The 23417-nt window shown below is 40.8% G+C and overlaps 3 protein-coding genes across 19 annotated transcripts in view; all 3 read left to right on the plus strand.

Annotated features, from left to right (window-relative positions):
• On the plus strand, nt 1-14164 carry LOC307034558 (protocadherin beta-16-like; the record flags this gene model as incomplete). Its single annotated transcript, XM_079673384.1, has 2 exons — nt 1-3601; nt 14016-14164. Exons 1-2 carry the CDS (start codon nt 1336-1338, stop codon nt 14162-14164), a joined length of 2415 nt encoding a protein of 804 aa, XP_079529510.1. The 5' UTR covers nt 1-1335.
• LOC307031498 (protocadherin gamma-C5-like) overlaps nt 1-23417 on the plus strand; it is a 199205-nt gene that overhangs the window by 141287 nt on the left and 34501 nt on the right. The window lies entirely within an intron of this gene.
• On the plus strand, nt 17371-23252 carry LOC307034559 (uncharacterized protein; the record flags this gene model as incomplete). The annotated part of the gene is made up of 2 exons (XM_079673385.1): nt 17371-19815; nt 20719-23252. The coding sequence occupies 2 exons, from the start codon at nt 17371-17373 to the stop codon at nt 23095-23097; spliced, it is 4824 nt and encodes a 1607-aa protein (XP_079529511.1). The 3' UTR covers nt 23098-23252.

The following is a 23417-nucleotide window of genomic DNA, read 5'->3' on the forward strand; positions in this document are numbered from 1 at the left end:
TTGGCTTGCTATCTGTTGCTTGGTTAAAGACACACTTTGTATCACTTTTCTCTTATTTGCAGCACCTTTGAGAACAGTGTCATTGCATATTCAAAACCTTTATATAAGTTACATTCCCCGTGTTTTTTTACTATCACACTTTGTAATCACTCCAACATTTGCATTTCAAATGTCCTGTTTAGAATATTATATTAATTGGGTAACTGCAGTATCAAACAAAACTTTCAACTAACAGGAGAGTTATTATCTGTGCTATTGTGGCGGGGTGGTCGTTTTTAAAGGCAGAGCTACCCAAATACCAAATGCCTGACAACGCCACCTGGGGAGTTTCGCCCCAGGAGATATTTAATTTACACCTCAGAACTAAGAAGGCTCTACAAGTTTGGGACTGACACAAGACAGAGACGTGGTTCAATTATAATGAAACAGTTTATTTCATTATGTCAAATCATATGCATTTGTTTATTCTTGGTTAAACACTTTATATAGAAAATGACTAAAATCAATGAGGGAAAAAGGGGAGTGGGCAGATAGTAGGAAGAACACATTGTGCATTCGATTACAATACAAAAGTACACATTTACATATTTTAACTTAGGTAATTGTAAATGTACCACTACTCAGTATGATTAATACTAAAGTACTAAGGACCAACACACATCCCTCCAGGTTAACAGGACTTCAGGCATCACATTCGGCTAAAGGAACACCAGGTGGACCAGGATACAAGCTGACAGTATAGGCTAATACAAATGAATGTAGTTCAGTGCTAATATAAGATGCACATGAGTAATATTAAGCTGTTGATCAAACATGACATCGTATGTGACAATGTACCTACCCTTAAGGTGGCAACAGGCAGACAGCAAACGAAACAAAGGCTGCCATGATGCCACAGGTGCCTTAAATACCAATGAGTTAATTAGGGGTTGGCTCTGGGGGAGGAGTTGACCTACTTTAGGTGATGGTGAGTTCAGGGCGTAGAGATGAGTGTGGGACAGTTACCTGAACCCAGTGTTCCTGCTACACTACGTTTTATTCTAAATCGGTACATATCAGTTTATTATGAACATTTTACATGCACTTGTACTTTATGAACTCAGAGTGCCGCTGTTGGCCAGCCTGTATTGGATTTACCGCAGACCCAATGTACCTCCCACCATGTCTTTATTTTATAGAGAGAAAGAGGCAGAATCAAAGCACACGTCCGACTAAACGGGAGATACAGAACAGGAAATATGTACCACGTTGGGGATATGCTTTGAAATTCAGCGTCGACTGAGAAAATTGGAGTGCAAAAATCTTGGTTACACTGGAATAACGTTAGGCAGAACAATGGGAGGGCAAGTACTGTTGTTTTTCTCGCTCCTCTCTCTCGGATCGGTGTTCGGACAGGTCAGCTACTCAATTCCCGAGGAAATGCCAAAAGGTTCTCTCGTGGGCAACATGGCAAGGGATTTTGGCCTGGATGTTAAGAGACTAAAATCGGGTAAAGCTCGCATTTTTACTCGAGACAGTGACGGATATATTGAGCTGAATAACGAAAGAGGAGTCCTCCTAATCAAAGACAGGATAGACAGGGAGGCGTTGTGTGGACAGACGACGCCTTGCGCTTTACATTTTAAGATCATATTAGAGAATCCGATGGAATTTTTAAGTGTAACTATTGAGATCACAGATATTAATGATAACCCCCCATCCTTTGAAAAGAGCGACGTGAAATTCAAAATAAGCGAATCCGCTGTTAGTGGGTCTAAATTCATATTAGATCAGGCAGTTGATTCTGATGTAGGCTCGAATGGATTGCAAACATATAAACTCGAACCGGTGGACAATTTTGTTGTTAGACTGCACGAACAAGCAGATGGGACGAAACATGTCGAAATGGTATTAGACAAGCCTCTTGACAGAGAAAAAAATGAACACCTCTCGTTGGTTCTGACTGCGGTGGATGGAGGAGAGCCGCAGATGACAGGAACAATGCAGATTCTCATCACTGTTTTAGACGCTAATGACAATGCCCCTGTTTTTACGCAACCTATTTATAAAGCATCTATAGAAGAAAATGCAGCAGTAGGAACAGTTGTAGTGACAGTTACTGCGACAGATTCAGATCAGGGATCTAATGGAAGAATAACGTATTCAATTTCGAGTATTTTAGATCATGCCCGTGGGTTATTTGAAGTAAATGATGCAAGTGGTGAAATTCGGCTAAAAGGAAATGTTGACTATGAAAAAGCTCGAACATTTCAGATAAACATTCGGGCAAGTGATGATGGGGGACTAGTTGACTCGTGTAAAGTGATGATTGAAGTTATTGACGTAAATGACAATAAACCCGATATCCATATATTGTCAAAATCAAACGTGATATCAGAAGATGCCGTAGCCGGTACTGTTGTGACAATGATAAATATTGAGGACACAGATTCGGGGGAAAATGGCAAAGTACACTGCAGTATAAATAATGATATTCCTTTTGTAATGAAGTCTTCAACCAGTGATTTCTACACTTTAGTTACAGATAGTGGTTTAGATAGGGAGACAGCCTCTGAGTATAATATAACAGTGACCTGCTCAGATGAGGGAGTGCCCTCCCTCTCCAGCAGCGTAACTCTCACCTTACAGATCTCTGATGTGAATGATAACGCGCCTGTCTTTGAGAGCAGCTCATATGAGGCCTACATTGTAGAAAATAACAAACCAGGCCTCTCTGTATTCACAGTGAGAGCCAGAGACTCTGACTGGAACCAGAATGCCCGCCTTTCTTACATCCTGGAGGACTCCTCTGTTAACGGAGTGGCAGTCTCCTCATATGTGTCCATTAGTGCTGATAGTGGAGTCATCCATGCAGTGCGCTCTTTTGACTATGAGCAGATCAAAGACTTCCACTTCCGGATCAAAGCTCAGGATGGAGGCTCTCCTCCACTGAGTAGCAACGTGACTGTGAAAATACTGATCCAGGACCAGAACGACAACCCTCCTCAGGTCCTGTACCCAGTCCAGACTGGTGGCTCTCTGGTGGCTGAGATGGTGCCTCGTTCAGCAGATGTGGGCTATCTGGTCACTAAAGTGGTGGCTGTTGATGTGGACTCTGGACAGAATGCCTGGCTCTCCTATAAACTGCAGAAAGCCACAGACAGGGTGCTGTTTGAAGTGGGCTTACAGAATGGAGAAATAAGAACTATCCGCCAGGTGACTGATAAAGATGCTGTGAAACAAAGACTGTCTGTTATAGTGGAGGACAACGGGCAGCCCTCTCGTTCAGCTACAGTCATTGTTAACGTGGTGGTGGCTGACAGCTTTCCGGAAGTGCTGTCTGAGTTCACTGACTTTACACAGGACAAGGAGTACAATGACAACCTGACGTTTTACTTAGTGCTGGCTCTGGCTGTAGTGTCCTTCCTCTTCATCACCTGTTTGGTGGTTATTATATCAGTGAAGATCTACAGGTGGAGACAGTCTCGCATCATGTTTCACTCCAATCTCCCTGTGATTCCATATTATCCTCCACGTTACTCAGACACTTTGGGGACAGGGACTCTCCAACACGTGTACAATTACGAGGTGTGCAGGACGACTGACTCCAGAAAGAGTGACTGTAAGTTCGGCACAGCCGGTCAGAACGTGCTGATAATGGACCCCAGTTCTACAGGGACGATGCAGCGGATACAGAGTGAAAAGAGCATCCTGGATGAACCTGACTCTCCTCTAGAGGTTAGAAAATGCTAGCAATTGGTTCCTTCGTTGATGCCATGCTTTAAATCAGTGGTTCCCAACCTGGATAAATTATATATAATTTTAAGGCAATATGATTGTCAATAAAAGCCTTGTCTCTACATTACAATAAAATATAAAAAATAATTGATTAATTAATTTTAATACAAATTCAAGTTAGTATTGAAGGCATAAAAAGAAAGAAATGTATCATTATTTCTTTAATATAAATGTTTCTTCTGCCTGTAAAGTGTCCAAACCGGGCTTGTCTGGATAAGCGCATTTAAAACATAGTCATTGTCCATGCCGGTTTCAATTATTATTTGTCAGTTGCTCCGATCAGATCGGTCTCCTCCATTTTCTGGATTATTTACGACTTTTGAATCCACATAAACACATCGGCAAAATCCGGCTTACTTTGAGCATGTGTTTTAAACAGTTTAATCCCTTTGTGAATTGTTTCCACTTCCATTGTTTTCCGTCCTTTAATTTCTTCATACAGCGGGAATCCAAATTAATGAATCCCGAGTCCATTAACCATCAAAGTCACTCCAATATTGATCCTTAATTACGCTTTCATCCTCCTTAGCATTCATCCAGTTTGTGATAATAGTTGTACCATTTTTTAGACTTTTAAACTTTAATTACCGCTGTTTCCCCCCCTACTGGATAATTGTTCCCCCTAGTGTATATGTGTTGGGGGGGGCAACTTCCAACAGGAGTCATTTGGGGGGGCTCTTGGGAAAAAAGGTTGGGAACCCCTGCTTTAAATCACTCTCATCTTATTTTCAGCACTTTAGAAAGCAATGTGATTTAATATGTGTTTTCTTACTTTTCCCGTGTCCGTTTAAATGGCTATTACATTCAGACAATTAAATGGCCAGTGCCATGGACAGAGACATCATTCTCATGATAATATATGTTCTTTATGTATTCTGTCTAGTTTATACAAGTAAAAGGATAGTAATACTTATCATGCAGCTTTTTCTGTAGTTTCTTTTCACGTCCCTAAGTGCCGCTGTTGGTTAGTGTGAGAACATTGAGGCTATTTTCCTCATTGAAGTCCTTCCTTGCTCTTGCAGCTCTATTTCAATCGGATTGAGAAAACCACTCGGCCACATGAGCTCCGACAAATATCTTTAGCTGGTTTTCTACGCGGTTGTTTGTTTTTAATATTCGGATTTTCGAAAGGCTCTCCTCAAGATGGGAGTTATTTGTTGTGTGGGCGGAAAAAATACGTTTTCTTGGTGGCCGCTGCTTCTCTGCATTTGTATCGCAGAAATTGCTCTCGGGCAGGTCCGTTATTCTTTACCTGAAGAAATGGCGACGGGCTCTGTGGTCGGGAATATCATTCAGGACCTAGACTTGGATATTAAACGGCTTAAATCCGGGCGGGCTCGGATATTTACCGAGGACGGCAGTGAGTACATTGGTCTGAATGCAGATAAGGGAACTCTGGTAGTGGCTAAAAGGATAGACAGAGAAGAATTGTGCAAGCAAGTTTCTCCCTGCTCTCTTCATTTCCAAATCATCATTGAAAATCCTATGGAGTTGCATAGGATTGATGTAGAGATTACAGATATTAATGATAATGCTCCGATTTTTTCGAAAAAGGAATACAATTTCCAGATTAGTGAATCCGCTTCACCAGGGGCTCGCTATTCACTTGAGAGTGCCAGAGATCCCGATGTAGCACATAACACTCTTCAAACATACAAACTCAACCCTACAGATCATTTCAAATTGAATGTTGTTTCTCGACCTGACGGGACAAAATATATTGAAATGGTTCTGCAAACGTCGCTTGACAGAGAGAAACAAGAAGATCATAAATTAACGTTGACAGCATTTGACGGTGGTAATCCTCAGAAAACGGGATCTGTAAAAATTAATGTCGTTGTTTTGGATGCTAATGACAATGCACCAGTATTCACACAGTCTGTTTACAGAGTTACAGTTCCTGAAAACGCTTCTAGGGGCACTATTATTTTAAGAGTCAGTGCCACTGATAATGATAAAGGAGCTAACAATGAAGTGGTGTATTTGTTTTCCCATCATACCGATAGTGCATCATCCCTGTTTAATATTGACTCCCATACCGGAGAAATGACTGTAAATGGTGTGTTAGATTATGAAAAAGCTAAACGTTATGAAATAGATGTTGAAGCTACAGACAAGGGAGGGTTGGCAGATACAAGCAAGGTGCTAATTGAGGTGACCGACCTAAATGATAATTCCCCTGTCATAAGCATCATTTCCCTTTCCAATCCCATACCAGAGGATTCAGCTCCAGATACTGTTATAGCAATGCTAAATATCAAAGACTTGGACTCAGACAAAAATGGCCAAATAAAGTGTTTTATTAGCAAAGATTTACCTTTCAAAATCAAGTCTTCATCGCCTAATTTTTATAGCCTGATGTCCGACGATGTTTTAGATCGTGAAGCTGTGCCGGAATATTACATAAAAATTACAGCAATGGATGAGGGCTCGCCGCCTTTTTCTACAAACAAGACCATTAATTTAAAAATATCAGACGTTAATGACAACCCCCCAATGTTCACAAAATTATTAAGCACCGCTTTCATCACTGAAAATAATTCACCTGGCATGTCAATCCACTCTATCAAAGCCAGTGACAAAGACTCAGGGAACAATGCCCGCATTTCCTACTTCCTCGAGGAAAGCCAATTGAATGGGTTGTCGGCCTCCGCTTATTTTTCAGTGAATGCAGAGAGTGGAGAGATACTTGCTGTGCGTTCCTTCGACTATGAGCAGACCAAAGAGTTTAATATTCGAGTCAAAGCACAGGATGGAGGCTCTCCTCCACTGAGTAGCAACGTGACTGTGAAAATACTGATCCAGGACCAGAATGACAACCCTCCTCAGGTCCTGTACCCAGTCCAGACTGGTGGCTCTCTGGTGGCTGAGATGGTGCCTCGTTCATCAGATGTGGGCTATCTGGTCACTAAAGTGGTGGCTGTTGATGTGGACTCTGGACAGAATGCCTGGCTCTCCTATAAACTGCAGAAAGCCACAGACAGGGCGCTGTTTGAAGTGGGATTACAGAATGGAGAAATAAGGACTATCCGCCAGGTGACTGATAAAGATGCTGTGAAACAAAGACTGACTGTTATTGTGGAGGACAACGGGCAGCCCTCTCGTTCAGCTACAGTCATTGTTAACGTGGTGGTGGCTGACAGCTTCCCGGAAGTGCTGTCTGAGTTCACTGACTTTACACAGGACAAGGAGTACAATGACAACCTGACTTTTTACTTAGTGCTGGCTCTGGCTGTAGTGTCCTTCCTCTTCATCACGTGTTTAGTGGTTATTATATCAGTGAAGATCTACAGGTGGAGACGCGAGCAAGTGTTTTACAAATCTAGTGGGAATCTTCCCGTTATTCCGTATTACCCGCCCCTTTACGCAGACGTAGGAGGTACCGGTACGTTGAAGCAGGCACTCAGTTACGAGGTGTATGGAACTACCGACTCCCGGATGAGTGACATGAAGTGCTCCCGACCCTTCAGTCAGAGCACTCTGACTATTGACCATAGTGCTACCAGGACAGTGCCAAGGCAGGTACCTGAGTCAGAGAATATACTCACAGAGGTGAGATCAAGCCCTTCCTTGTTTCATTTGAACCCTTGATCCTTGTGATTTGTGTTTGTTTGATATCATTCTTATTGCTTGTATTGGTATTTCAGTTCAGTGTTGCCACTACACTACTTGGTACTGTACCAACTTTTAGTACGCCCTGAAAGCTTTGCTTTGCGTATACCAATTGATATTCAACAACTTTAATATTTATGTATCTCACAACTGATCTTGTGGCTGGATTGGACATGCTCTTGATATAAAATAGTGTCAGGAATAGTGTGAATATTGATATTTGAACATTGGTTTATCTGTCTTTGTTTTGTCAAGTATAAACATTGGAGAGTTTATACTTCCTCGTTTTAGGCCCTTAAACTTCTATATTGACCAAATGATGCCCCCCAAAACAATGAAAAAATGTAAAATACTCAATAAAACAACTAATATTTGTTGGATATGCTTAACCCATTTGTGGGTATACAAATACTCAATGGACATACTCAAACACTGTTGTTGACGTTGCTTTATTTAGAGGCTTAACCTGTGCTATTGTTTTAAGGTACACTGTGTCAGATACTTTGTTAGTTGTGTTTCACAATTACACTATATCCTCCATGAAGTATTTGTTGTGGCATTTCTCACATTAATTCCATTCATTCTTATTCCTATTGATTCATTAAACATATATAGTTCTAGCAATTAGCTGCAACATCTGGCACTGAAGCCTGGTTTTATTTGCAAATAATTCAGTTACCTATTTAGATATTCTTTTACTGCCTTTTTACTTAATGCATGTGTGAGAGAACCAAACAGGTCCGGGTTGGAGAGAACGTTATAGAAGATACAATCAAAGGAGATGCTTGGCTTCATCACTGTTAGAGGATTGCTTCATATTGCTTCTGCTAACACACAACCACGCAGTGCACTACTTTTTCAGTGACCTAGTTCCCCCAATAACAGTGTGTAGCCATGAGCATAAGACTACACAGAGAAAAATGGCTGGAATAGATGCAAGCACACACATATAAAGCAAGAATAATACAAATGAATGTTAAATAAATGAAATAAGTGAAACAATAATATTGATTGAATAATATTTACAACGTTGAAACTGTGGTATAAGGGAGGAGGAAATGGTCACTAATGGAGCTGGGCAGATTGAGAACGAGGGGGAAAAGCAGTGTGATGGAGAGGAAGAGAGAGGCAGCAGGGGGAGGGGAAGAGGCACGTGGTAACCGGCACAGTCTCCAACATCACTGTGCAGCATTTGTGTTAGTGATGTACGGCAGCCATTTTGATCTGCAGCCCTCTTTGTCTAATGGGATACAGGGTTCAGGAAAGCATTAGGTGTAAAATAGCTACATATACTGACTGCCTGTAAAAGACACAGACGGTTTGAGATATTTCTTCAAAATATAGAGGAATAATTAGTCAAGAGAGAGAGAGATGGACAGGAAGACAAAAAGAGAGAGAGATCTAGATCTTGTATTTTGGGAAACAGGCACTTAAAGCATCATTTGAAGATCTAGCTTGATGCATGAGCATTGAATAAATGCATGTATGATGTGGATCATCTGTTTTGTCCAGTATCAGAGGAAGCACCACATTAACTAATGTGCCTTATATGTTTCCTCTGGGTTGTGTAGGTGGTTTTGCAGTTAAGTCTGCATGTTGTTCAGGTTGTGTGTGTGTGGAAATAGAAGTTGACAAACTACAAGGAAGGAGCAGGTTAATTATGTGAACCACCCACTGGAAGCAGTTTGTCATCATTATCAGACCACATCTGTGTCTGCTTTACCTGTGTTCAAACAGTGTTTGCACCATTTTGTTTCCTCAGGTTTGTTAATTGATGGTTTTTATTGAGTACCATACATTCCTTTGGCCAGTGTCACCATAGGGTTAAAAGCAAAAGGTGACATATTTATGAGCTAAATGGTTCAGCCTGTTTATCCACTGTACTCCTTTAGCATATTGTTGTTTTATATTTCTCTTGTTTGTGAAAACTATCTTAGAGCTGTTATCATTTAATCAGTTTGCTGAACTTGTTTCTTACCACAAAACCATAATAACATGCAGACGCTGCTGGTTCCCACAGGACCAGGCTCTTGTTTGAGTGTCCCACGTTCCCAGCTAAGTTGTCTGGTGAGCAGCTGTGTGTCCATGTGTATGCCGGAAGGGCTCATCCACACACTGTGCACCATGTGTGTCAGGGGATGTGGTTAATGTTTGTATTTAAACAACTCATTGTGTTCCTGTTTGCATGAAATCCTACATATATGTTTAACTTTTTTCAAACAAAACAAACTACACCTTTATATACTGAGTGTGGTATCAACAGAAAAAATGAAATATACATAAATAGCTCAAGTGCATAATGCTCTCTCCATGTGATGAGTGTTGTTGCCTGTCCCTCTGGAACTGTTGTTTTGTTGAGTTATGCGAAAGGAAACATTTAAACCCAAACAGAATAGGGCCAAGCAGTTAAAGAGCACAGTGAAAGGACAATGTTTTTCACTGCGTAAGGGAGGCAGGTAAAACAGTACTACCAAAAGTAAAATACACCTTTGCAGGCATTATTAGTAAAGAACATATATTGTATGTAACAGTCATTAATACATATCTTTGTCAACCATGTACAAATGGCAAAAGTATTGATATCAGTTTGACTGTTTCTCTCAGGCATTCAATGATGGCAGGACAAAACCTAATTTGTCTACAGTGTATCTAAGGAAGCAGAAGTGAATACAAGCAAGTGCATTTGTACTATAAAACCTGTCTTTGCTTGAGGTCAGGTATATTGAACATTGATTAGATCAGGGGTGGGGAACCTTTTTCCTCTCGAGGGCCATTTCAATTTTTTCAACATCCTCCGAGGGCCGTACAAATTATTGACCTCTGCTTAAAAAAACTAAAATCACAGCCCATTAATTTAGCCTTTCTTTCATGCTGTGCAAAGAAAAAGCAACCTCTTAATCCAGATATCTTACCATGACTCGCGCATGCATGCCCGTGCACGGTTTGGCATGACCACCACAACAGAAAGATATGGAGACAAGATGTGTGCAAATGTATTTAGTTTCATATCCATGTGGACATGATTTAAGTGGGGGGGTACCTCACACCCTCTAGGGGGGTCCGGGGGGCATGCTCCCCGGGAAGATTTGTTTTTAAATATTGAAGTTAAAAGCATCAATCTGGTGCACTTTGAGAGCAACATATCTATGGATACATCTCTCAACACCCATATGAAACAGAACTGTAAGCAGATTTTCTTTTTCTTTATGGATATTTTACAAATCACTCCCCTTTCAAACTGCAGGGAAAGTCCAATGCAAACTTCTTTATTAATAACAACTTTGTTTTACTGTCATACAGTATTTTATACCTGTTTACTTTATTGTCTTATTTTTTTATAACTATAATGATCATATCAATAATAATAATAATAATAATAATACATTACATTTATAAAGCGCTTTTCCTGGTGCTCAAAGCGCTTACAAGCAAGTAAAACAAGATAACAACCGATAAATAAAGATAAAATAAATAAAGATGATGATAAAGATGTGCCTTTACCTCACTGGTTGGAGAAAAAGCTTCTTATATTCGTTAGCATAGCTAGCTAACCAGATGCTAATAACAACAAAGTTATTGACTGTATGATCAGTATGACAGATGAACAGATCGCCCACTGGGCTTTCAACTAAGGACACAGCCACGCAAAAACTGCGGCATGTGTACGGCTCCTTATGGGTACTGCAATTTCTCAAGTGCCTGAGCGGCGTTCTGGCTTTCTGGTGCTCTCTGCCAAAACTGCACCCCTGTCAGACACGTTAGGCTCGTGTTGTGTTCAAGGACCCTAATCTTGGCCAGGAAAAACAGGCACTCGCTTTTTTTATTTTTTTGCGGTCTATATTTCTTCAATTTTTTTATTTTTCTGCGTGTGTTTATAAATTACCTCGAGGGCCGTACCAAGTGGTCTCGCGGGCCGTATACGGCCCGGAGGCCGGAGGTTCCCCACCCCTGGATTAGATGTTATATTTGGATGTATGTAGATGTCACAGAGGTTAAAGTGTGGAGTTCTGCACTGACAGGGATTTCACTAGGGATTCACTGTGTAATATGGGGCAGTGACAAAGTTATGTCAAACTCAGAAAGACTATATTTCCTTTACTTAGATATTGCATATTCCAAAATATATAGAGTATGATTGTAAATGTGTGTTTTATCCTCCTAATCCAACACACAGAGACACTTTGTGCTTTGGACGTAGGACAAAGCCTTCCACCACAACAAAGATGCAAATGATAATTCTTATGATTTGGTCAATGATATGACTTCCACTTATAGATTACTCAAACATTTCAGTTAAAATGGTATCAATTTGAAGCTGAAACTTGATTGCAACTGCTCAGCAGCCATCCTTGTTTTCCAACAGTCTATCTTTTCCTCCTGATCTCATTTTCTGCATCCTTCCCCTCCCCCTCTCCAGCTGCACCACTCTGCTGCAGAGAGAGAAAGAGACAGAGAAAGGGAGAGGTAGATTGCTAAATGTAGGACATTTTGTTCGGTCTATAAAAATAAATTCTACACCATACACTGTCATTTCATCCCTTTAAAGGTTGTCACATTCATGATAAGAAGAAATATGTCCTTTGAAGCATCTTTCAGTCATTTATGAAAATATTCTTTACTATACAGCAGTCCATAAACATGTGCTTTGTATGAACAACATATCAAATACAAAAGTGTGTGTCATGGTATGGTTTTTCTTTCTTTCATCCATCTTTCTTGTTTATCCTCTATTTTGTTTTGTAGCTCTTTTTTTGCCCCCATTGCCAGCCCTCAGGAAGCATGGTGGGATGCAAGCAAGGGAGGTAGGATGTGTTACCATAGCAACAAGCTGACTCACTGGTAGGGCTGTACCATTTTTACTTGGTCCACAGGGGTTCAGTAGAGGATGCGGCCTCTGAGCAGTGATGGATCCATGCATGTGCATACTGGGAGGGTAGAAGACACCCCTGTTTTGGTCAAATAGATGCAAACATCCTCAGTCCTGGGGTGGCTGATGATGAAGAAAGGGGAGGGGTAGAGGGTGATCATGGCTGCCTTTGATATTTGTTCTGATCGATGCTGCCATGTTTGTTTTTCTTTCCCCTGTTAAAACATAGCATATACATGATGATGGTATACACTGATATTCAGACTTAAATGAACCAATTTTGATGACATTATGGTTGTTATATGAAAAGAACAGCAGCTTTTTGATGTCCCTTTTTCATTTCATTGTTGCTTGACTTCCTGAATGATCAGTTTATGTTGGATGAGGCTTTTTTTACCATCACTGCATGTTAAAATGTGTTCATGTACACAAAAAGCATATGACTCACTACAGTACATCAGTAGAAAAAAAACAGTTGCTGCTTTGCTTTGACTAAGCAGCTTAAATCTGCTCTCACAGAGACACTCCAACCTACATCAGCTGTGACAAACACAGGGTCACAGAGCAAAGAATCTCATTAATAAGGCATGGTTTTGTCTCGGCATCGCCTCGAGGCCCCCTGCTGTTGCTATAAGGGTAGTGGCTTTGTGCAGCAGTGCAGTCTTTTTGTTGTGATTCAACCCTGCTGTAGTGTCAGAAATGTATTTTAAGTCTTCACTTTCCACAGAAATCATTGCATTTATATTTTGGTTTCATGCTGATGTGGTTTTACTTTTACCAAAGTATATGGATGCTTCTGTTTGAAGGGCAACGTAGTTGTTGTAGCAGTTTCTTTTGTGCAGCATTATCTAACATGGCATCTATTTAGTGAATGCAGTGGAACACTATTCACAAAACATTGCATTGACATATTTGTGGTTTAGGGAACCAAAGTGACTTGTCTCTCTGGACGGTGTAATGTTATGTTCTATCCACCAAGGCAGAGCTACTGCCTCTTTCTTTCCTCAACAATATCATTTGTTTGTGTCATCATAATTATCACCCCTCTTGCAAGGACAGCAATGCTAACACAACATCTTTCTGAGAAATCAACCTCTCTCTGTCTCTCTATCTCACTCACTAACTCAAACAGACACAATCACAATGGTTGCCTAATGTTTTATATAAGTGTGATACCTTTGACACCCTGCTTGGATGTCTTTTCATATTCTTTCATCAATTAGGGTATTTCCCATTATCTGTTCAGTATTGTTGGAACATACAGCTCTAAATGTTATATAATTATAATAATCTATCATGCTTTTGTATTTGTTTGCTTTTTTATGTTTTAGCTGATGGATGATGAATGTTCTTAATAATAATATTATTAATATTGTAATGTTTTAATTTGTGTTATTATTATCCAAAACAGATAAAGATCAAACCACTAATTATAATTGTACACAATTGGAAACTTTTATAGTTTATATGTGCACACAGTAGATGTGTTTGTGAACAGTCCAATCATTTATTATCAATCAAAATAAACATAAATTAGAGACTCTATGAATATCCACATGAATCACAATACCCATTTGTTGTGAGCCACATGGTAAGTATGTTGGTTTCTCTTCTTCCCAAAGCCAGACTCGCTAAGATGACCAACAGTCTAACTGATATCCTTCCTCTCTTGTGTTTCTCTTTCATGTTCCCCTCTTGCTGCCTGCTGCTGTTCCTGTCCTCCCCCTGACTCCTGTTCAATCCTGTCTCACCAAATAAGGTAAGAGAAAAAGTGTTCATCTTTATTGTTTACAGCCATCAAACCGTATAGTGGTACAAACAGCACTTATTACTGATACACTGATAACTGAACATCATACTCTATTTCACCACACAGTGACTGAATACAAACACAGAAAGCAGCAGTGATATGTTTTATGTATGCAAACATTACACATTGGCACTTAATCGGATGACTTTCTACCAGCGTCTGTTCATACCTCACAACACATCTATCATCGCTGAAGATTGCTTAATCCAGCGTTGATGGACGTACCTTGATCATGTGTGACAGTGTGTGTGGCTTCATGCTCAAAAGATGGCGTGATGTGTTGTATGTGACTGGGGTGTTGCACTGATGTATCACATGGACATCATCTATCAGTAATACTGTACAGTAATATTCTCTAGGTATTAAATGATAAAATCATATTTTAAACTCTAATTTCTAATCAAAGAATATTGTAAATCCGTTTTTTATATCCTTTGTACATACCCTCTATTTCAGGTGCAGAAGTACTTCACATTTGAGAGAGGCTGGACAGCTAACAGGCTTATATGGTTGAGGAACGTATTAGCAGGGAATCAGCTGTTAAACTAACTAAAGCCAGAATGAATTGTCAGTAATTATTGTCATAATGCCATATTTTTGTATTTTGTTTTACCATGTGGTTCTTGTGCTCCATACCTCTATCCCCTTGATATAGTCGATTGTTAAGCATAACACAGTTACGCATAAGATAGTTAAGGTATTAAAGTACTTTAATAATATAGTGGAATGCAGAAGATAAATAAGGTACAACGTAACAAGCAACCACGCAGAAATGATGAAAACAGAGTGCATCATGTAGGCTTGTGATGTGCTCTCAACATGCCAAAATATTAGAGGAAGTTGACTCTCACTAAGTTGGATGGATATCAGTTCAACAAAAAGCATAGTATTCATTCGACTCTGGTCATTCTTTAAAGAGAGCAGCCAAGAATATTAAAAACTCAGGCTCACTTCTCATGTACTTATCCTCCTTTCATATTGTTTAGTGTTTATACACTCAGTTGCAAGTTTACAGTCCTGCAATGCATCCTATCTTCATAGTGGTTATTGTGTTCCGTTGTTTTTTTATTATTGTTATGGAGATGTGCGGATTGAACTTCACTTCATGATCATTTTGGCAGGTGCATTTCGTGCTGCAGTTAAATTAAACTTATAAACAGATTGTTTCATTGTATTAATCTTATTAGTATTACTATAAATAGTCACTAATACGCGCTTTGAGCACCAGGAAAAGCGCTATACAAATGACATTATTATTATTACAATTATTATTACTAATGATATAAATGGACAAAATAATAGAAACGTTTTTTACGCAATTCAACTGTATCATGCACTGGGGCCTCCAAAATGACCTTACAGTTTGATCTTAATGTGTTTTATATGAATGTATATGACACAGGAAGACAAATACAAGAATATATATTTGTAATGCAGACCAACACCAGACTCTACAGCTTTAAAACATACTAATCAACTGATTTAACATTCAAAAATCTAACTAAGATGTGTGGTTTTAGCAAAATGAACATACTATGATTTTGGTTGTATTCATGGCTAATCTTTATACATTGTTTTACACCCAACATGTTGCAGTTTATCTGATGCAGGTTAGAGTACTACATTAAAAAATGGCTTAATGGATGGATATATGAGAATACATATCAGTAAGCTTTTGTAAATAAAAACCTCTTGCGTCTTTGTCACTTAAGCACTTGGTATTGTTGCTAAACACTTTGCAGTGATCATTTACTTGATCAGGAAGTTTAAAGTGTGAATAAACTGTATGTGTGCATGTTTACCTCTGAATGGTGCTTGTCTGAATCAAACACTTTATTTTATTTGAAATCCAATATTCCAGCAATCCTTTCTTGGGTTGATAGTTATACTTTTTTATTGTCAGTTGATATTTCTATGACGTGTGTTTGCAGTGGTAACATTTTATAAGGTGCTAGGTGGGTCCTGGAGGATCTGATACTGTCTTCAGTCTGAGCCTGTGAGCCTGTGAGTCTGTGGGCTGTGCAGCAGCAGCATGCAGCAGCAGCAGCAGCAGCAGCAGCAGCAGCAGCAGCAGCAGCAGCAGCAGCAGCATGAAGCAGCAGCAGTTGGCCGCCTGTGTGGCGCTGTCCACTCGTGTGGTGCTGAAAGCTGCTCAGGCCGCTCTCCCACGCTCTCTGCCTCTCACACTGCCTCTCTACATATCCCTCTGTCGCGATTATTGCAAATAGTTGTTTGTGTTTTTCTGATTCATTTACTTTTGTTCTTATTTTACCATACTTTCATTATATGTTATGTCAATGTGTAATGCCTAAGCCCAGCGTATGAACATTGAGTAATGCTGTTGCATAATTGTAAGAATCATTTGATTGATAATAATTGGTCTGATATGAGAAAGAGTGAGAGAGAGTGAGAGAGAGAGAGAGAGAGAGAGAGAGAGAGAGAGAGAGAGAGAGAGAGAGAGAGAGAGAGAGAGAGAGAGAGAGAGAGAGAGAGAGAGAGAGAGAGAGAGAGAGAGAGAGAGAGAGAGAGAGAGAGAGAGAGAGAGAGACGCACCATCGCCGCTCCCCCTCCCTTTTCGTCCATACGGGTATTTTACATGGGCTGCAGACAGAATAATTTCACTGAGGCGTGGTACAGACGACGTAAGGACGTCTGGAGGCTGCATTGGCTTTCTCTGGCCACAGGTAGGCAGCGAAGAGCCTTGTCAGATTCAAAGACATGTGCATGCATTCAGGTACAAGCAAGAGCATAGATGATGGATTAACACAGTACATTGAATGTGTGGCCATATAAAGATCCGACATTTACTTATTTATAGAACACTGGCCTTAGGATCTTATATTTACAATTTGTATCAATAATAAATGCATGCAATACTCTATAGTTTTCATATTTAAATACATTACATTTGTTTAAACCCAGTAGAGGCAGATATACTTAGAGTTCATTGATTGTCTATAATATTTATAATGATAGCTTTGCAATAACCAGGATGGTATTCATACTTAAACATCACTGTTCTGTAGTCACTAACTGATGCCACGATTGGTGGAAACAGGAATATCCCCTCCACCAATGAAATCCTGAGTATTACAAAGAGATCTACTCCATCTCACTGAGTAGCTTCAGCCTCGTAACCATTACAATGTGCTGCGCTGGGGAGAGGGATGCATATGCAGACACAAAGCATGACTGTCTCGGTTGCATATGAGGACGCATCTACATCGGATCATTTACCTTCTATATGTAATCAGCTAAGAAGTTTGGATTGTGATAAGATATTGAATTTATGGAACGAGGAATAATGTGGACCAAATTTCCTGCATGGCAGGTGTTTTTGTGGTGGCATCATTTATTTCTTTTGTGGAGTACAATAGAAGGACAGACTCGTTACAGCATTCCGGAGGAACTGAAACAGGGCTCCATTGTAGGAAATCTAGCCAAAGATCTTGGTCTGGTTGTATCTGAACTGTACCCACGTAAATTGCGGATAACCTCGGACGCTGGTAAGCAGTATTTAAGCGTGGACTTGGGGAAGGGGAAACTGGTGGTGATTGATAGGATAGATAGGGAGGAACTGTGTGGACAAATAGCGTCATGTGTGTTGCCTTTGGAACTAGTCATAGATAACCCTCTACAACTGCATAGGGTCGAGATTGAAATACAGGATACAAACGACAATTCTCCTATTTTTCTCACTCAAAAGAAAGTGTTACAAATTGCAGAGTTGGCCAATACTGGCTCACGATTTCCATTAGAAAGTGCACAGGATCCCGATGTAGGCACTAATTCTGTACGCACTTACCTAATAAGCAAAAACGACAATTTCAAATTGACTGTTAAAAGCCACAAAGACGGTAGAAAAATCCCTGAACTGGTCCTCGAAAAGCCACTTGATAGAGAAAAGCTGCCTGTGCACAATCTTATCCTCACCGCTGTAGACGGTGGAGATCCTGTGCGCTCAGGGACATCTGAAATTACAGTTATAGTACTGGACAACAATGATAATGCGCCTGTGTTTGAAAAACAGGTGTATGAATTTAATGTCAGCGAAAAGGCAACACCTGGAACAGAAATACTGCAGGTTAAAGCTACAGATGCAGACGAAGGACTAAATGGAGTAATCGAATATGTGTTTGCAGAGCAAACTACAGATCTGATTTTATCATTATTTAACATTGAACCCTCAACTGGAGTTATTGTTGTCAAAGGAATTTTAGACCATGAAACTAAGTCTTTACATAGATTTGACGTCACTGCTAAAGATAAAGGCAACCCTAAGATGGATGGCCATTGTGGCGTCGAAATTAAAATAGTTGACATGAACGACAATATTCCTGAAATAATTGTAACTTCTCTAACAACACCTATTCCAGAAGACTCTGCAATTGGAACCGTAATTGCGCTGTTAAGTGCAAAAGACCCAGATTCTGGTGACAATGGTAAAATTAAGTTAAGCGTGTCTTCGAAATCACCCTTCAAGTTAAATCCTTCGGCGTCTAATCATTACTCATTAGTGACAAATCGGCCCCTTGACCGTGAAACAAATAGCCAGTATAGTGTCAAGATCATTGCTACTGATTCTGGAAAGCCCCCATTATCGAGTGAACAAATTATATTTGTTAAATTGTTAGATGTAAATGACAACCCACCAGTGTTCTCTCAGCCTTCTTATGCCGTATATGTAAAAGAGAACCATGCTCCGGGGAAGATTTTGTCCTCAGTATCAGCATCTGATCTGGATTTTGGTGAAAACGCCAAAGTCTCTTACTCCATCCTGGACTCTAAAGTTCAGGACGTTTCTGTCTCGTCTTATGTCTATATTAACTCAGATAACGGCAGCATCTACAGCATGCACTCGTTTGACTATGAGAAACTGAAGGTGTTTCAGATACAGGTTCAGGCAAAGGATCAGGGCTCTCCGTCTCTCAGCAGCAACACCACTGTCCATGTTTTTATCCTGGACCAGAACGACAATGCCCCCGCTGTTATTTACCCCTCCACTGCTGTCCTGGGCTCCCTCTCTCACCAAAGGATGTCCCGCTACGCTAAAGCGGGTCACCTGGTTACTAAGGTGACGGCCGTGGACGCTGACTCGGGCCATAACGCCTGGATCTCCTACAAGCTGGCGGAGGCCACAGACGCGTCTCTGTTCACTGTCAACCTGTACACAGGGGAGGTGAGGACTAAACGCGCTGCGTCCGAGCAGGACGACTCCTCTCAGAGACTGCTTATAGAGATCAAGGACGATGGGGAACCGATGCAGTCCGCCACCGTCACGGTGTCCATCCTGCTGGAGGACGGCCTCCATGAGCCCATCTTAGACCTCCGACAGAAAATGGCCGAGCCCAGCAGGAAAACTGGGAGAATCACCCTTTATTTGATTCTCTCTCTGGCCTCGGTGTCCGTGCTGTCTCTGGTGACTTTTCTCATCTTAGCGGTTAAATGCATGAGGAACAGCAGCAGCAGCGGTAGTTGCTGCATGAGACGCAGTGACTGTGATAATTACAAGAACCCCAACAGAAACATGCAGATTCAGCTCAACACTGATGGACCTATAAAGTATGTGGAGGTCCTGGGAGGAGACATGATGTCTCAGAGTCAGTCCTTCAGGTCCTGCATGTCTCCAATGTCAGAGTACAGTGATTTCACTTTGATTAAGCCCAGCAGCACCACTGACTTTACGGAGGTGATCAGTGTTCTGGATGCGTCTTTACCCGACAGCACCTGGACCTTTGAGAGCCAGCAGGTAAGCAAAAAATAATTCAGATTGAGTCTATCTATCTATCCATGTATCCCTCTATCCCTCTATCAATATATCTATCTATCTCATCACACATTCCAATTCCAAATAGTTTAGCACAAAGATGTACAGCGACTCTTGGATTTAAGGGATATTTTAGTTTTAGCTGATCATTTTTAAGAGGGAAAACAGTATTTTATTCCCCTCAAGTTGTTTTGTAGTGATTGGTTAAAATAGGATATCACTGTGTAACATTTTGATATTTCACAATTTAAGCTGATATCCAGACTCTTTTCCTCTTCTTTCTTTCTCTTATTCTTTCTTTATTATTTGTTCCTTTCCTTCTCAAAATAATATGCATTTAATTAAAATTATATATTATATTAAATATTAGTTGATATATTATTTTAAAGTGGCATACTATTGAATATTTGGCTACCCGTAAGTGTAAAAAAAAAGTGTTGATCAACTAAAAGCTAAGGGTACAATGAGAATCGACGCTGCCACTTTAAGAAGGTCGATCTGTTTTACTCTCATTGGATGGTAGATGTGGATGCTTTGCACCAATAGGAGTCAGAACTGTACAAAGCAATCTAGACCCTGCTCCCATGCAGCTTCCGAGCTGTAACATTGAGACAGCAAAGTGATCGAGGAGAGGCGGCAATGGGCTCGTTTTTATAATGTAGAAATCGTATAACTCATCGTATAGCCATGCTCAGTCATTTCTGGACATCTCTGGAGTAATGCCTGCGATGATGAATTTCACCATCGTTCTATCGAATATGTCGTTTGGATTGTATATGTTATAGCGGACAAAGGATGACAAAGACAATAGGATACCGAGACTGGAGATGGCAGGCGCTTTGGTGGCATCATTTCTTTCTCTTGTGGACTACAATAAACGGACAGACTAGGTACAGCATCCCGGAGGAACTAAAACAAGGCTCTGTGGTAGGAAATCTAGCCAAAGATTTGGGTCTCGGACTCTCAGAGATTTTTGACCGTAAACTGCGTGTTGCCTCTGAGGCTGGAGAGCAGTATTTCAGTGTGGATGCAGGGAAGGGAGAGCTGCTGGTGAATGACAGAATAGACAGAGAGACTCTTTGTGGACAAAGTGCTAGCTGCGTTTTGCCTCTTCAGGTTGTTATTGAGGACCCATTACAACTTTTTCGTGTTGAGGTAGAAATACAAGACATTAATGATAATGCACCTAGATTTCCATCAAATGATATCACATTAGAGGTAGCGGAAATTACCGGTTTGGGGGTTCGTTTTCCACTAGAAAGTGCCATAGACCCTGATGTTGGGGGAAATTCTTTAAAGTCATACACGCTCAGTAAAGATGAATGTTTTAGTATTAGAGTTAAAGACGTTGCCGGTGGAAGGAAAGTCCCTGAATTGATTTTAGCAAAACATTTAGATCGAGAGAAAAAGGCTGTCCATAAGCTTTTGTTGACAGCTCTAGATGGAGGCAACCCAGTACGATCAGGGACTGCTCAGCTAAATATAAGAGTCCTTGACATAAACGACAACGTCCCAACGTTTGAGAAAACGTTGTATAAGGTATCTATCAGTGAAAAGGCGGAAGACGGTGCATTAATAGTACAAACAAAAGCGACAGACATGGATGATGGTCAAAACGGAGAAATAGAATATGCATTTGGTGCACACACACCGGATACTGTTCTCTCTGTCTTCACTATTGATCATAATTCTGGAACAATATTTCTCAAAGGACAACTGGATTTCGAAACAATTACAAATTATGAATTAGATATAAGTGCGAAAGATAAAGGCAGTCCTAGAATGGAGGGGCACTGTACTGTGAATGTTGAAGTGTTAGATGTTAACGATAATGCCCCAGAAATAATACTCACTTCTCCTCCAAAGCCAGTGCGCGAAGACTCGCCTAATGGCACCGTAGTAGCGTTGATTAATGCCAGAGACATTGACTCTGGTGTAAATGGTAAAGTATCATTAAAGCTCCCAAAAAAATCTCCATTTGCTCTAAAACCATCGTTTTCTCAAAATTACGCCTTGGTTACGAGTGGTGTTTTAGATCGAGAAAATGTCTCTGAATATAAGATTGAAATAACAGCCACTGATTCAGGCTCTCCTCCTCTATCCAGTAAGAGAATTATACCTGTCAGCATCACTGATGTGAATGATAACCGCCCTTTATTCACTCAGCCCTCCTATAATGTATATTTAAAAGAGAATGGGGTGCCAGGCTCTATACTGTACTCAGTATCAGCGTCTGATCTGGATTTTGGTGAAAACGCTCAAATCTCCTATTCCATCTTCGACTCTAAAGTGCAGGACGTTTCTGTCTCGTCTTATGTTTACATTAACTCAGATAACGGCAGCATCTACAGCATGCACTCGTTTGACTATGAGAAACTGAAGGTGTTTCAGATTCAGGTTCAGGCAAAGGATCAGGGCTCTCCGTCTCTCAGCAGCAACACCACTGTCCATGTTTTTATCCTGGACCAGAACGACAATGCCCCCGCTGTTATTTACCCCTCCTCCGCTGTCCTGGGCTCCCTCTCTCACCAGAGGATGTCCCGCTCCGCTAAAGCGGGTCACCTGGTTACTAAGGTGACGGCCGTGGACGCTGACTCGGGCCATAACGCCTGGATCTCCTACAAGCTGGCAGAGGCCACAGACGCCTCTCTGTTCACTGTCAACCTGTACACAGGGGAGGTGAGGACTAAACGCGCTGCGTCCGAGCAGGACGACTCCTCTCAGAGGCTGCTTATAGAGATAAAGGACGACGGGGAACCGGTGCAGTCCGCCACCGTCACGGTGTCCATCCTGCTGGAGGAGGGCCTCCATGAGCCCATCTTAGACCTCCGACAGAAAACGGCCGAGCCCAGCAGGAAAACTGGGAGAATCACCCTGTATTTGATTCTCTCTCTGGCCTCGGTGTCCGTGCTGTCTCTGGTGACTTTTCTCATCTTAGCGGTTAAATGCATGAGGAACAGCAGCAGCAGCGGTAGTTGCTGCATGAGACGAAGCGACTGTGATAATTACAAGAACCCCAACAGAAACATGCAGATTCAGCTCAACACTGATGGACCTATAAAGTATGTGGAGGTCCTGGGAGGAGACATGATGTCTCAGAGTCAGTCCTTCAGGTCCTGCATGTCTCCAATGTCAGAGTACAGTGATTTCACTTTGATTAAGCCCAGCAGCACCACTGACTTTACGGAGGTGATCAGTGTTCTGGATGCTTCTTTACCCGACAGCACGTGGACCTTTGAGAGCCAGCAGGTGAGCAGACATTAACATAATCTTACGCACAAAAAAACAATTATTTGTATCCTGCTTTTTTTCTGCTTTATCTGAGGGATTAATTTCATGATAACTTGTTCAAGCATTATTTCTCTGATATTCATATCTTCAAAATGATTGCGAGCTTTACGGCATTCAGCAACACTTTCTCACACATGTAAACGTTTTTTTGTTTCAACATCCGTTAAACAAAACAAAAACCTAACAATTAATTTGAAATATTTATGAATCAAAACTGTCACATACTGCTTCAGCACATTTTTAAGTTTTTAGATGAACCTAAACTGCCCTTAGTTGTTGTAGGGATGCATTAA

The sequence above is a fragment of the Notothenia rossii genome (assembly GCF_949606895.1).
Source record: "Notothenia rossii genome assembly, chromosome: 3".
Taxonomy (NCBI): domain Eukaryota; kingdom Metazoa; phylum Chordata; class Actinopteri; order Perciformes; family Nototheniidae; genus Notothenia; species Notothenia rossii.